General features: G+C 40.5%; 1 protein-coding gene across 2 annotated transcripts in view; it reads right to left on the reverse strand.

Annotated features, from left to right (window-relative positions):
• PDE3A (phosphodiesterase 3A) overlaps positions 1–15,669 on the reverse strand; it is a 192,038-nt gene that overhangs the window by 45,690 nt on the left and 130,679 nt on the right. For both annotated transcript variants that reach the window (XM_085324104.1, XM_085324105.1), the window contains 2 exons: positions 5,942–6,202; positions 3,104–3,258 (listed from right to left, as the gene is read on the reverse strand). In XM_085324104.1, coding sequence (XP_085180230.1) covers positions 3,104–3,258; positions 5,942–6,202 — 416 coding nt within the window. The remainder of the gene's footprint in view (positions 1–3,103; positions 3,259–5,941; positions 6,203–15,669) is intronic.

Consider the following 15,669-nt stretch of genomic DNA (forward strand, 5'->3'; position numbering starts at 1 on the left):
CTTCTCCAAACAGACACACCAGGCCTCTCCGGCTCCTTATTTTTCCTCATTATCTCAAATCCACATCCCTCCTGTATCGAGTGATGAGAGGTGACACAAGGCAGAAGATAGCCTTTTAAAGCAGTGTAGTCCTAGTGTAACTTAAAAAAAATATTGTCCTGAAAGAAAAAATAGCATAACATTTTAACTCTACTGACACTYCATTGTTCTGGAAGAGCAAGCATTGCCTAATGAATTACAAAATTATTTGCTGGCCAGCTTCAAAGTGCAAAGGCCAGAATTCCTGTTATCTATGATAAAGTAGGAAGAAGAAAGAGTTCAGCTGCTTGGGATTTTTTGTTTTGTTTTGTTTTCCAGATGACAGGAAGAATATAAAACACTAGCTCTCAGAAAAAAAAAATCTTATTAAGGAAGACCCATTGTATGTAGAATTGACTGAGGACAGAATGAGGAAGCTAGTATTTTTACCAAATCATTTGAAACTATGAGCAGACCATATTTACCAGCTAAACCACAGTTACTAGTTTAGTCAAATGGAGTTGCAAGAATGCAGGATTCCTAATCTTAAACAGAGATTTAAGGGAGATATTTGCAGATCCATGRCTACAGAAATCTGGAGGTGATGTCCTAGGTTGTAGGGCATATATGCTGCAGATTCTGTAATTGCAGAAACTGCCATGGGCTGAATCCACGGGCATTCCTCCTCTTCTCCCCTTTGAGCCATGAAATGCTCCTTTCTCTGTGCCCTGTGGCATGCTTGAATTTGGTGCTGGGGAAGTGGCAGGTAACAAAGGAGATTTTTTCCCTTCAATTCAGAATTCTTTTCCTTGAAAGCATATTTGTATTGATCTGCCAAAACTTTTAAGGATAGACTTACAGGTGTCATTTTTCCTCTTTCTAGAATACACATTGTTTCTCCTACTGTAAAAGAAGATCTGCGGACAGTAGGCTGGGAGGCTTGACAGAGCTATAATCATACAACTGGCGACATTAAATGTAGGAAGAATTGATAGATGGCCTGCTTAGCCCGGCGCTTCATGCAGTTATATAACAACTGTAGGAAAGGACCAACAATAATATTTAATTGCTCCCCTTCTTCTCCCTCGGATTCCCATCTTAGGATGCTTACATACTACGTGAGAGCCTGGGATCAACAGTATAAATCAAATGCGCCCTGGGAACCACAGAGGAGCAGTGACCGAAGAGTATTTCCATTTGGTTATAGCTCCTTTATATTTACTTTTACTGTGATACATGGGACTCCTCACAAAGGGAATTTTGGCTAACCACTTATTTTTCTTGCACTAGACATTCAGTGTACTCTGTAGGCAGCCTTAAACACCTAGCCCCCCTAGACAGGCGATGCCTGTATGGGAAAGTAACATATCTGTAAGAGAGACTGAAAAGTCTGACAAAAGCCAGCACTCTGGGACTATATTCACCCCAGCAACAACATGCGCTGTGGATGTTATGTTGGGCTTTCTCAAGTCCTGTCTTTTCCTCCTCTATAGGCACCAAATTTTGAATTGCAGATAAGCACACATATTTTCTGAGATCACAAGCCTAAATTCTCTGCTTGAATTTAGTGTCTTTCCTCTGCTCTTCTGTTGCCCCCAGCAAAACATGTCTCCATGCTCTTTCCTTATTCAATAGCTCTGAGATTATAGCACTTGCTCAGGTATGAGAGGATATGAAGATTATTCTCCCAGGACAGCACTGTAAATATCCAGCTGTTCTGCTCCATTCTGACTAGAACAGAAAAATGTTCATGGAGCCAGAAAGGATGAAGGGGAGCACAGGAACTGTATACCAGTATTCAGAGTACCCTCCCTGATGAAACAGCTATGTGATACACACGATACAACATACTTAACAGCACCAGGGACCTAAGCCTCTCTTTTCTGAGCAAGACAAACAGGTAATGTACAATTCCTCCAGATACTTTGTAGCAATCAATGTTGAGGCTTTACTAATTATCCTGCTTTGTAGCTGTGATTCTTCCAGTATCAGCCCTTGCTTACAGGATCCCTGAAAATAAGGTGCATCTTAGATATATAAATATTTAAATGCATCATAAGTAAAAGTCAACAGTCAGAACAGCTGCGTTTATTCCCTCTTAGTGGGAAATTAGGAAAATACTTTTAACTAGATGAGATGACTCGGATCAAGGATATTTTAARCATCAGCTATTGGTGGTACTAACCACCACAAGTTTTGAAGCCCTATGCATATTGACAGAAACACAGATTTCAGCTTTAGCTTTTGAGTTTTTTTCTGTGTCAAAGGTACAATGCAGCATCAAAATCTTAGTCTGAATCCCAGAATCTAAACTCTGCTGTTGACAGGAAGGAAATGCTCCACGGCAGTGCTTAAAACCAGGGAAATTATGGTACCTAACCTGCAGTTCAACCCTACACTGCCCATCTCATTTATACCTTGCTTTTCAAACTCTATTGGTAACTCTTCCTTTGTAATTTTACCCTAAGATAAAACTTTTTTTTWAAAAAACAATCATAGCAAATCTGCCTAGAAACTAAACTTTCTCCTCTCTGCTAAACCATGCTGTAGTGCTGTAGATTGTGCTGTAGGGTCTTTTGATATGCCATTTGTAAGGAGGAAAAAACTACAGAATAGCTTCTTTGGGGATAGTTTATATTCTGCAAGGTAGTATCTTGAGGCTAGAGAAGTGCTTTAAGAATTTGTTTAATGACTGGAATGTATCACCAGGTGTGTTCTGAAAAGTGATGTTCAGCAGCTCAGTTACCTGTTGGAATTGTCCCTCGGCTGCGTGATACCCAGGGAAGAAACCTTTGCATATCAGGGGTGTTATCGCATAATCTTGCCTTGTTTCCAGTTTTATTGTATAATTATTCATGCTGCTAGCCTAAATTGATTTTTTTCSTACTTTCTTTCCCTGTAATAGGAATAGTTCCAGCAGAATTCAGCCAATCTGCATTCCTTTGGTAACCCCGTTTAGAGAGATGTGAAAAAATCATTCTAACATGCTTTGCAGCCAGAACTTTTAAAGATGGACTTTAGTGCAGAGAACCAGAGAAATTTGCCCAGAGACACACACAAAAGAGAGAGGAGGTAATTTGCTAACCTGGATGAAGATGATTCATGTGGTTTGATGCTGGCACTGCGATCCCTTCTCACTGGGGCTGGCTCCAGCGTAGGTAATCCTGTGGCTGAAGTTGTTGTGGTCCAAGTTGAGGACACTCGTCTCAGCAGTCCTGGAGGCAAACTTCTCCGTAAGCGCTAGAGAGAAATCAATTTCTTACAGTTATACCAGCTTACRAGAGCTTTAAACAGGTAGAAGAAAAACATTATCTATTGTTTGATTAATTTTTCCTGACAACACCTGGTGAAGTACTTTTAAGTTTTGATTTTCCCAGATATTAAGTTGCCTAACTCCCATGGAAATCAACACAGCCAGGTGCTTTAAATGTTTGGAGGGTTTGGAATTTCCTCCATGTTTTGAGACGGTAAAGTTAACAAAAAGCTATTTATCCATAGCCCAATAATCATAGACATTCAATGCTTGGCACTCTCACTGAGCCAGCATTGAGCAATTGAGAAATACTGGTCTTATGTGACTTGGTCAATGTTACTTAGCAAGTCCTTTAGAGCCACTRAGATGACTAAGAGATTGCAGTATTKGTCATACGAGAAGAGAATGAGAGAGCTGGGACTGTTTGGCCTCAAGAGGAGAAGGCTTGCGGGGCGATCCTATCAATGTACATAAATACCTGATGGTCTAAAGAAGATGGAGCCAGACTCTGCTCAGTAGTGTCCAGTGATGGGTACCAATTAAAATACAAGAAATTCCATTTAAACATAAGAAAAAAACTTTTTTACTGTGAGAGTGGTCAAACACTGGAACAAGATTTCCAGAGAGGTTGTGGAGTTTCCATCGCTGAAGATATTCAAAACACCMCTGGAAACAGTTCTAAGCAACCTGTTCTAGCTGGCCCTGCTTTAAGCAGGAAGATTGGAGCAGCTGGTCTCCAGAGGTCCCTTCCAACCTCAACCCTTGTATGATTCTGTGATTTAAGCTGCCCTGAGTGCTCTGTCATGAGAGACGCAAGGCAAGAAAGGCTGGAGGAAAAATAAGGCAGGGGAAGCATCAACACATCTACCCGATTTGAAGATTTCCCACTAAAATAAAACTTCCATGCTACAAGTTATGTTGTCCTCCAAAAAGCTTAAAGAGAGAGTATGACTGTTTACAGCAGATTTTTTCTGACTACCTTGCATTTTTCTCTCTCCTCATTGTATTCCTTTTTTCTTGCTAATAATACTGTCATTTTTCCAAAGCAGGAAGGCAGACAGAGGCAATAAGGGATGATGATATGGACAGTCTTTGTGGAGCCAGATTTGCTGTTGTAGATGCTACCATTTTGTAAGATGTTTTTCTTATCTTGTGAAGTATTTACAGTTAAGAACTACAATAAATATTTCTCTATGATGAAGAGCTTTAACCTTGCCAGGGGCTTAAGAGATATGAGATGGAAGACACCTGTGGCTCAGAAGGATCAAGTAAATAAATAAATGTATTAATTCCTTACCCTAAATACTCAGATGCTTATGGTAACATCCCTAAATYTATATTTAGGCACGTAAATAAATGATTGTAAACGTGTTACATTTTTGTCAACCACAATGTGCTTAGGTCAGTGAATTCTTCAGTCACAAATTATTCCTCTGTAGCATTTAACTCATTTCTTCACTCTTCCCTTCTGTTCTCCTCACTAGGTATTACACAACAGCAAACGGGTATCTGTTCACTGTGTTTGCTCATGTGATGGCAGTGTTCTTCCATATAACTTTTCCCCTCAGTATCTAGAGCCCAGTCATTATGCATGTGCACACTAAAATTAACTGGAACATACTTTTCACAACCTGTGACCACTCATTTCATTTTTTTGTATGCAGCAGCTACACAGGCTAATAGGGTATTAATAATCATCACACTAAAATAAACAAAAAAAGGATCACGAATGTTGCAATTCAGATGCCAGGAAATGCTCGAATGAATGCTGGCTGTGCAATTTGAACAGCTAAAAGTGGAAAATATTTGCCTATGCAACAGTAGTCTGCCTATATTTAATTTTATAGGGGAAATCACAGGATAGAAGTATCTTGGTTTGGTTCCAAAAGAGAAATGTACGCCTTGCAGGGCAGCTAATTAGCAATGAACCTACAATTCAAACTACTTCAAAGCTGAGGGTTTTTTTTTTTTTTCTGGTTGCTCATTCACTGAATGTGAATAACACTGGCCATTTCTCTATCTTTTAGAATTCTGAGCATCCATAAAARCATCTGCCAAGGCAGTAATATATATACACCTTGATTCCTTTTTTTTTTCCCCTCAAGATTGTCTCATGAGCCTACAATACTTTGTTTTGGTTTGTTTTGGTTTGGTTTTTTGTATGGAACATTTGCAACTTGATTCAAAGCTCCTCAAGGTTSTCAACACAGAGTTTTCCATTAACTTCTATAGGTTTTACATTTTCAGCTCAGGGAAGTAAGAAGAGACTGAAATTTTTATGGAATTTCAAGTTCCAACCTTCAAAGCAGGGAGTAAGATCCCTCACATTACCACTCCTACTGCTTATCAGCTAGGAAGGTCACTGCACATACAGCAGCTCAAATATTTTGAGTGGGAGAGGAATTGCTGTGTGAGAAGCAGCGGGGCAAATGTCTGAGTATGGACGCTGAAATGCTTTTGCTTGCTCTGCTCCCTGACRTTTCCTCATTTAAGCTCCTACCAACACTTGCCAAGAAAATGGCACTACTTCTGTGTGAATTTTCCTGGCYCAAATATCCCATTACAAAAATGCCTGGACCAAAGTTAAGCTGGTCTTAAGGCCAGAAAGTGTCTTATTATGAAACCAACAGTCAAGTTTTAATATGATGGGCAGGACCATCAAGTACTCACCTTGGGAATAGCTAGTTTTTCTCCCTTTTCCTGACATTCCTCTGAGTCAGAACAGGTGTAGTTCTCACTGAAGGACACCAAAGGGTTCACCCTTGGCTTGTGAATCGCCTGGAAGGTTAATTGCGTATTAAGCAGGTTGCTCACTGTCCTCAGTGATGTGCACACATTGGGGGGCAGTGAAGGATCTGCCAGGAGGTCTGTAATGAGCCCATGTGCTTCTCCCATGACAGCGATATCCACTGTAATACTGGTACCAGAAGACTGCAGAAGACAAAAATAATATATGTAAGGCAACAGAAGTGTGCAAACCTGCTAAGCAGTATCTAAATATAGAGTGAAATTTCTTAGCAACTTTTGCTGAAGGGCTTATGTACAGAGTGGAAAAATAATACAATGAAATAATTATTTAAACAAAGAGAAATATGCTGAATAGATTGAGCATCAGACATAACGGTCACATTCCACAAAAAGTTTAAAATTTCATCTTATTGATCCATCTTATCAATTTCATCTTATCTAATTTTATAGATTTCATACCTACAGCTTACCTGCCCTATCTGAAGGAGCTGTTCAGACTTACTAYAAAAACACAGTCAATGATCGGGGCTATTTGTACAATTCATTYTGGAGACCTAGCTTAGGACAGAAAGGAGTTCCTCCTCAGAGATGCCTTTTTACTAACTACAGAAGAATCTTACATTCAGTGCTTATGCTTCAATGAATGAAGTCAATCCCAAGCACGAGATTCTTAAAATACCTCCACACTGTTGAAATTTAGCATTCTGGTGTGGTGGCAACAGCAATCTTKGACAAGCAACTGTGTATTGGGCAGCTATCCTGAAATTGAAACAGAGCAACAATTGAATTATCCAATCCTCGTTTTATTCAGACAAAGGTGACAGGAAGAATTACTCTGCAAACTTSTATGACCAATTCAGATGGTTCTTACTTCCTGCTGGCTTTGAAATACATTCCTACTTTACGTATGTCCTTTAAAAAGGATCATTAACTAAAGTGGTGTGGAAACAGACATAACTCTGAGGAACAGTTCTTTCTATTGGCAGGTCTCACACATCCTTCCCGGTACACACATATAATCAACCTGTACATTTTGCACTACAAACCAACCGTGATGAGAGCAAACTGCCCTTATACGCACAGTCTGCTCATCACATCTGCAAGGAATCTCATGCTCCAGGAACACCTTGGACTTACAGTGCTTGCACAAGACGCTTGATCTATACGTGCACCTTGAGTTTGTCCACAATTTCCAAATATCCAGCAGCTCCAACTACTACCAGTCTCAAAACACATTAGTGCAATATATTGCCCCTGAAAGAAACAATCTATTGCCAAAATCAGGAAAGTTACCAACTCTGCGAACTGACAACTGATGAGACAACTGCAAAAGACTGAGGATCTTCAAAATCTGCTAGAAGAACAGGGAGACTGGATGTATACTGCAGCAGAATAAATAGAAAGGCAGGAAGAACACCTTTCAACACTTCTGAACTTTCAATACAGCCATGACATTTCAGCCTCGCCAACTGACACACTATAAATCAACATAAATTCTACCAGGAATCACTAATTCAAGGTACTCCAAGACTGACCATTATTTCTTTGGTGCACTTCAGAGATGTAAGCGCAGTCCAGCTGTTAATGCTTGGGACTCTTCAGTAAGCGCAGTATGCCTGGGACACCCTCCCAGAAGAATTTGTGCTAATTTGTTTTCATATCTTTCTTAGAAAAATCTAAAATACATAGTTTTCCAAATGGAGGAATTATGCTTGTGAGAAGAGCATAAAGGTTTCTTGAAGCAGGAAGTACATAGGATGGAGAATTGGGCAGACTCTGTTTAACTGGAGAAAGACCAGAACCCTGGCTGGGAGCGACCCACCAGGAATAGCATTTAAGGGCCTCCCAGTACATCARTGAAGAGCATTCATCACCAGAGCCTGGAACTGCTTCAGCCTCACAAAAGGCTTYACTACAAGGAACAGCAAAATAAAAGCTTTCTGAGGAAAGCGATACATTAACTAAATTTTAGCCACATGTGAGCTGAGGTAAGAAGTAAAATTGTTTTGATTAAGGCGATACATACATAGTGGGTACACACTGGTATTTCACTTTAGATCAGAGGTATGCTTTTGAAGTGAGCGTTCCTGTTGTCCTCAGATGCCATAAAGACTTCTGTCTTTAGCCCACATCGCAGAGTACTCCAGCTGCATAAAAACTGCTTTCCTTCAGATGAAACCGAATGGTGAGGTGTGCTCCAGGAGTGCATCTCATGCACTCCAACTACTAACAGGCTTTCAGCCTGAAATAACCTCTCCCCACCATGGTCCCAAACACATGGTGTGGACATCAGGTCCTTGGCAGTAGCCATTTCACTCCACTAACCCACTTTGATTGTGCCCTACTTCTTGCTAATGTAGATGTGAGCCTCAGGACCAGGACACAGGGCCCTCTTGCTCTCCATCCTACCATACAACCAGAAAGCCAGCCTCTTCTTTCTGCATTTCTGGTTTATTTTCTTTGGTATAAAAACAAAAGACAAGAAATTATTTCATATACTAAAGAGCTGTCTTATCCTACTGAAAAAAACAAATGGTTGAAGTTCATTTAATGGTTCTCTTTATTGCTTAACCTCTCAGGAGTCCATGCAGAAGATTCTGGCAGATGCTAACGAAAATTCTTAAATTAAAAGACAGAGCTTGGGATGGGAGGAATTAATTATCTGTCTTAACCTCAGCCTTGAAAAACAGACCAAAGGGGAGTGAGGGAGAATACATCATTCAAAGTGCGATAGAAGCCGCATATTTTCAGCAAAACTGCATAATCTACAGTTTGAAATTCTATTAAGCCTGGAGCCTGAAGTTGTTGACTGCTGATCAGAGACAGAGATTAATACACCAATGAAGTAAACAAGTCTGACTCAGCGGGCCATACGCAGCGGCCCAGATTTTGTAGAGCAGCGCTGATGTTTTGCAAAGCAGCCAACATTGTTCTCCGTGATCAGTACCAAGCGAGGGGCAGGGGACAGGGGAGAGGGAAACAGCCCTTCTCTCTCCAACGGCACGGGTACTGCCGCGTGGTGCCTGATGTGCGGAGTGGCCTCATCGTGGTGTGGGGAACCTTGCCTCGAGTCTGCTAGCCGGCAAATTTATCTGATCCAAACCGCGGGCTGCCCGGGGTTATGTGAGGGGCTGGTGCAGACATGTAGCCCAGGAGCAGGGAYGTGGTACCATGTGCAGGGTTTGTATCCTCCCTCCTGAGCTGCACCAAGGACAGCCTGCACCCGACCCGACAAGGCAGGTACTTACCTGCACAACGCCGTAACGCAGCTGAAGCTGAAGCCCACACCAGAATAAATAAGTGGGAATGAAGCACGACTTTGGAAGCATGCACTGCAACTGGGAAAGGCTCCAGAGCTAGTAATATCACAGATGATACCACCTTGCCCTGAGCATTGTAAGCTCTTGATGTAGCAAGCGGCAAGACCTTTAGGATTTTTGACCAAAAGGGTACTGCCTGCAGAGCAGAAGCTTTCAGCTGACACCTCGCACCAAAGCCGTGCCGGCGCYCAGCTCACCTGGGCGAGGTGTGCCCAAGAGGTCAGTCCCACATGCGCAAGGACTCGGAGGCAAAAGCTTAGCGCCCTTCGCCAGGGCTGTGACGACTCTTATATCCTGTCAGTGTATCCTGACAGCCAAAGCAACCATTAAAACATCACCAGATTTCAATGTGTGCCGCATGACATCCTGCATTGCACAATCCTGCCAAGTGAAAACACTTTACACGGTACTTCAAAGACACCACTGCACTGTAAGASGGAGATGTTTTAAGCAGCAGTCACCACATGTCATAATTACAATATTGCTTAAACGGACCGTAAAGCTACATCATTCAGTCCTTAGAAATCAGAGGGTATCTAAAATGAGAAATGATCAAGCATAAATTCAACCTGAAGAAAGAGAARAGGGTAAACACTGCTCTAATTCACTGATTTCAGTACATTAATGGCACATTCTAAATGCACACAGTTTGCACATTGTAATTTAATTGCATAGAACTCATATATAGGGAAATAGTTTCTTTTTTTCAAGTGGCTTGAATATTTTATCTACTTCAGGATGAATCTGGAATCCTATCAATGGTCTGACTAGATAAAAAGGAAGATATTTAAATTACTGTTTTCACAAAACAGTTGCTTACACACTGGATGGAAGAAAACATTGAAAAGTACTGGATCTTTTAGATTCCTTAATTTAAAACAGTAATACCGGTGTCTATCTGCTTTTAAAGCCATTATTCAAATTGTAAACTAAAGTATGTTTTCTAAAAGGACAAGTAATCCTGGAATTTTTGATAACATACATATGGTAATGTGAAGTAATAAAGATTCATGCAGGACTGCAAATTCCTTAAAACTGTAGATTGATGTCATTATATATACATATTCATTCACACATATATACCAACACAACCATTTTTTAGGGTTAAAATGCATTAAAAAATCCACGCTCAAATTTTGTACATAGTTTTCTACTAATGTGAATAGCCTCTGCATGAACTGATCTGGATTCTTTCCAAACCACTTACTCGTATAAACCCAAAGGCCGGATACTTGGGAATACAGGCATGAAATAACATGTTTACAATCAACAATAACACAAACAGCTCTAACTTGATTAAAAAAGAAAAAGCCAGCTACACTAAGGTGAATTTTTGTTTTAGAGTATTCATTTACCAATCTATACTTATAACTGTGAATGCAGTTTCGCTGCATGAATTTTGGAGAAGGTTGGCTTGCTGTTTACTTTGTGACTTCACCCCCACTTGGATTTAAGCAATGTCATGCAGAGACTAGAAGTGATGTTCTAGGGCATGTGCACAAGAAACGAACAGGCTAGAAACCAAAGAAAAATCAGACCGACTAAACATGCTTTCTGATAAATAAGGTAATAAGTAAACTAAATTGCTTGCTATGTTGAAAACCAGCCAGTTTTGTGCTTTTTTTCTCTTTTAAACTGACTTTCAGATTGGTATCTTAGGCTGTGGTACCACCTGGAACTCCTGACTGGGTCTCAGTGCATTTGGTGTGTGTCTGTGGGTTTCTTTTTATGTATAGAAATAGGAGAAAAAAAATATTTTTTGTTTTTTTTTCTCCCCAAAGATCAAAAATGAAAAAAGGTGGCCAGATGATGGTAGGAAGTGTTATAGACTGGGGACTGACATGCATATTTCATAGCACTAACTGTGTAATCACTTAAGTGTGATTAAACTTAGTAGGGCAGTTGCTGTGAATTTGCAAGAAAACTTTCACGTACCAAGAAGTGCATCCACTGCTGCAATCGTAGGATCAGATCACCAGGGCAGAGAACTCTTATCTCCTAGGAAGATTCAAATTACAGTCTTCAATGCAATTGAAGACAATGTTCTGCTAAATTTTAATGGTTATTTGAATTTTTAGTGTTGGATAACTTGGTTTGGATTCTGTAGCATGGCTGAAACAAAATATTTCAGAATTTGTATTACCTTCTGTAGGTTTTTATATTACATTTTATAAAAATTCCATTTTATTTTATTAAGTTATATTATTCATAAAAATCTGAGAATAGCTTTTTACTGACTAGGGGGAAAAACAGATAAAACTGTGTAGGAACAACGCATTTAAGGAAAATGAGAATAAAACATTCCTTTATCTGTGAGTCCTTCTAGGTAAATTTAGTTACGAATTGTTCCTGGTTAAGAAACAGTTGACCCACCTGGGAAGCAGATTTGGTATCCTTATACTTAACAGATGCCTTGCTGCAAATAAAATTCTGCCCCCCTCCTCTGCTCAGTTGATGTTCTGCATCTGATTYTCATAAAACTAAACTCATCCAGCTTAACTAACAAATACTACTCTCCACCCAACAAGAAAAGATGATTAACATCACAAAACAGTCAAAAGTTAAGCATGATAGAAAAAGAGAAGAAAGAAAAAAAACCCGTCGTCAAATACAATCCACCATTCATTTCACACGGCCCTATGTTAAAAAAAAATCTTCATTTGCTATGGCTAATACACTAAGAAGAAGCACTAAAAGCAGAGATGTTGGCCTTTCACCACATTACACTCAAGTACATTCTGCAAGCAAAAGAAAGGGGGGTGGTAAGGGGAAAAAGGAAAAGAGCTGCATCCAACATATCTTCAATCTTCACACAATTACGAGGAACAATAAATCACAATTTGATATAGTTTCCAAGTCACATCATGAACACTCAGGCCAAGCTGTCTGGAAACAAAATTAAAAGCAAATATAATTCTCCATTATTTTAATGTCCACAGAGCGATTTGAAGGATAAACATGAATTGGCTTCTATGGAAATAATGAATCATTTTAAAGGCGCCTCAAACTCAACTACTCCACCCTCCCCTGAATGACTAAGGAGAAAGAAAAGCGTGCACACAATTCTTTGACGTTTCACTTTCCTGCATTTAAAGCTGCAGAACTGGAGCCTTGCACAGATTTATTATTTTTTAATTTATTATTATTTGTACWAATGCAAGACTTTTAGGGTTTTCTCCCTTTCTCTAAATGAACAGGACATTTCTGAGAATCTTTGTCTTCATCTCAGTGAAGCACAGCATTTTCACTTCTCTTTAAAGGTGGACCACTTGCAGAGCTGTCCAGAGTCACCCAACCGTAAGAAAAACATCGAAGCACAAAAGATAAGTCCATAATGAGGGAATACTCAAGATGTTGAGTGAGCCATAACAACTTCGGGTTTGACCCTGGTTACATGGCATTTGGGATGATATCAGTGTGAAAACATGTATTAACCGTAAATATACATACAGTCCTTTCTGGTAACAGTCAGGTTGAACTCCTGATCTGGGAAGGGATCTGGGCTCAGGGAACTGAAGCCTGACCAGTACAAGTATGCATAAGCCGTTCTGGGAAGGCAGGAGCTAACAGAATCGGGGCTCACTGAAGAGCTGTATTCTTAGTCTACTCAGCCTTCACTGAGTCACGGTCAGCAGGAGCAGCTGTGCTTGGAGCTGCACGTACGCTGATGGGCTACTCTGGATAGTATTCCCACCATAATTCACGTGCTGAACAGCCCAGCATCTACTACCAAACAAGGCCACTAATTTGGATCTTCCTCTGGTACCCCATAACTGGTTGTCACAAAATTTCTAGGAAGATAGGTTATCTGAGAGGCTCCTTCTCACTGTCAAATTTGCTTGAAACTATCAGACAGCATGATCACACAAGCCTGTTCTCTAGAGGGAACCAGAATAAAAACAATACCATTTTTAAATGGCTCTAACATTTAATCTTTTCAGAGTAATCACAACTTTGTAAATATTGAATTTGGAATCTTTCAGAAAGAGGCACGGGTTTGAGGAGGAAATAATTTGTTTTTCTTATAAGATCTACGGAATGCATCACCATTTATAGCAAACTCTGCTCTGGGGCTGCAGTCGCCATCTCTGCTTCCTGTATCTCTACCTTAAGTGACACCATTCATAGAACTCACAGTTAAAGCTGACTAAACTTTTTCCATTACAGGACCTTTCAGTTCTGATAACTTTGTCAGCCAAGGAGTTCAGACTGAAGTGGCCCATGTCAGGTATTTGCCTAGGGCAAATTATTTCAGCATTTGAGAAGAATTGTTCAGACATTTAGAAGAACACTATTTTAGAGTGTTTTATTCATGGTAACAACTCTTAGCAAACTGGTATCATTTAATCTGTGGCAGGCACTGAAGTTGCAGTAAAGGGCATCTTTTGCTTTCCCTAACCTGATATGCCCAGATTTAGTTATATGGTTCCTGGGGAAAACAAAACCAAAGCTAGTCTCGCATCATTTCTGTGTTTGGCAGAAACTAGTCACCAAAATTCCTAAAGATGCTGCAGGTCCTAACTGCTCATACCTCCACACGCTCCTCTCGTGTCTTGTAAATTAAGTATGGCATCCCAAAGGTTGAGACACATCTAAAGGAAYGCATTTAATCCAAAACTGCAGTCTTCAGCTGAGACTTACACCTTAGTCATTCTTGTCTCTTGCTGCATGATGATGACATGATAACTGTTAGCCCTGATAACAGGAYGATTTCTCCCCTGTTCAGTGCAGAGGCTTGGGTGAGTGTCTCCCTGGGTGAACTACAGCTGCTCAGAGTTTTAATAGAGATATCTGCTTTAAATAATAATACACAGGAAAATCTTTCGCATCTCATAAGCAATAGACAAACAGACATTTCCTCAGGAAAGCATGGCTTCAAGGGTTTCACAGATAAGCATTGCGAATGCTCAGGGGAGGGGAAAAGAAAAAGAGAGAGAAARAGAGAGAATACATTTCCATCCTAAGCAGTTTTGGTGCCATCTATAACTTGCAAGGAAAACTCCCAGTTCTTGCTTTCAGATCACCTGGCAAGTTTTCCCAGGTTTGTAACATGAGGCAGAAGAAACTAACTCCACAGCTGATGTTATCCAAAAAATGAAAAAAAAATGATACACACACGAATATTCCCTAAGGAGATGGACTACTAGATTTAGTAAGATTTGCACCCAAGTGGATTTGAGTACTGAAGTTAACCCAAAGCAATAGAAGAATTTCCCAGAATTTGGTATCTGTCAGAAATCACTGGCACTGACACAAAGTAGTACCTGACTGTCCACATTGCCTCCTCCCATGGTATGGGTCAAATACCTCAGCTGCTACTGGAAAACACTGGAAAACATATGGAAAGTAGGAAGAGGGGGGTCGCCCAGAGCACATGGGTAGTACCGTCGTGGCACAAGCGCTGCACGATGCAGGCAGGAACCAGTCGTACGCTAGATTTCCCTTTGGCTCCTGGGGAAAGCCCAGATCAAATGAAGATGCTGCAAGGAGTTTGTATTACTTTCTCCAAAAGGTATCTCAWGAGAAGGATCCTGGGAAAGGAACTCACAGAATGATGCAAAAGCACAGGCTAAGAGCCTCTGGCGATAGCTTGGAAATCTTGTAGAAATGCCGACACTTAGAATCATAGAATCAGTAAGGTTGGAAGGGACCTCTGSAGATCATCTAGTCCAACCTCCCTGCTCAAGCTGGGTCACCTAGAGCATGTTAGGCAGGATTGCATCCAGGTGGGCCTTGAAKATCTCCAGAGAAGGAGACTCCACAACCTCCCTGGGCAACCTGYTCYAKWGCTCCGTCATTCTCACAGGGAAGAAATCCCCCCTCACGKTCAGGCGGAACTGCCTGTGCTTCAATTTCTGCCCATTGCCTCCAAGGTAAACCACTTAGGTTTSATGTTCTCAGCAGTGCCTCAGGGATGCAGCCACCCAGTTCCCAGGGACTTTCTATACAGTTTGGCTGTCTAGTACCCATAAACTATCAGGACTATCACAGGCTGAAGAACTATTTGATGACATACAGCAGATCRGAGTTAGTGGTACACAGTCAGGGTTTATTATTTAAAAAGGAATCATTACTCCAGTTCAATCCAGAACTTTTAAAATAAACACTTTTCTTTAAAACACAGCAAAAAAAAATTCTAAATAGGACTCAAATCTGCTTTGAATAACACAGGCCAAGGAATACAAATCTGTACTTCAGTGACTGTCCTCCATCGTTTTCTATTATTATTCTTCATTTTGTACATCAGATGGGCACAAACTGGTAGCTTGAAGCTGATAGTTCATGCAAAGACAGAAGCAACAACTGTCTTCAGCCTCAACTTGYGATGTA

This window comes from Rhea americana, unplaced genomic scaffold (assembly GCF_003343005.1).
Source record: "Rhea americana isolate MKP2758 unplaced genomic scaffold, rheAme1 scaffold_9, whole genome shotgun sequence".
Classification (NCBI taxonomy): Eukaryota; Metazoa; Chordata; class Aves; order Rheiformes; family Rheidae; genus Rhea; species Rhea americana.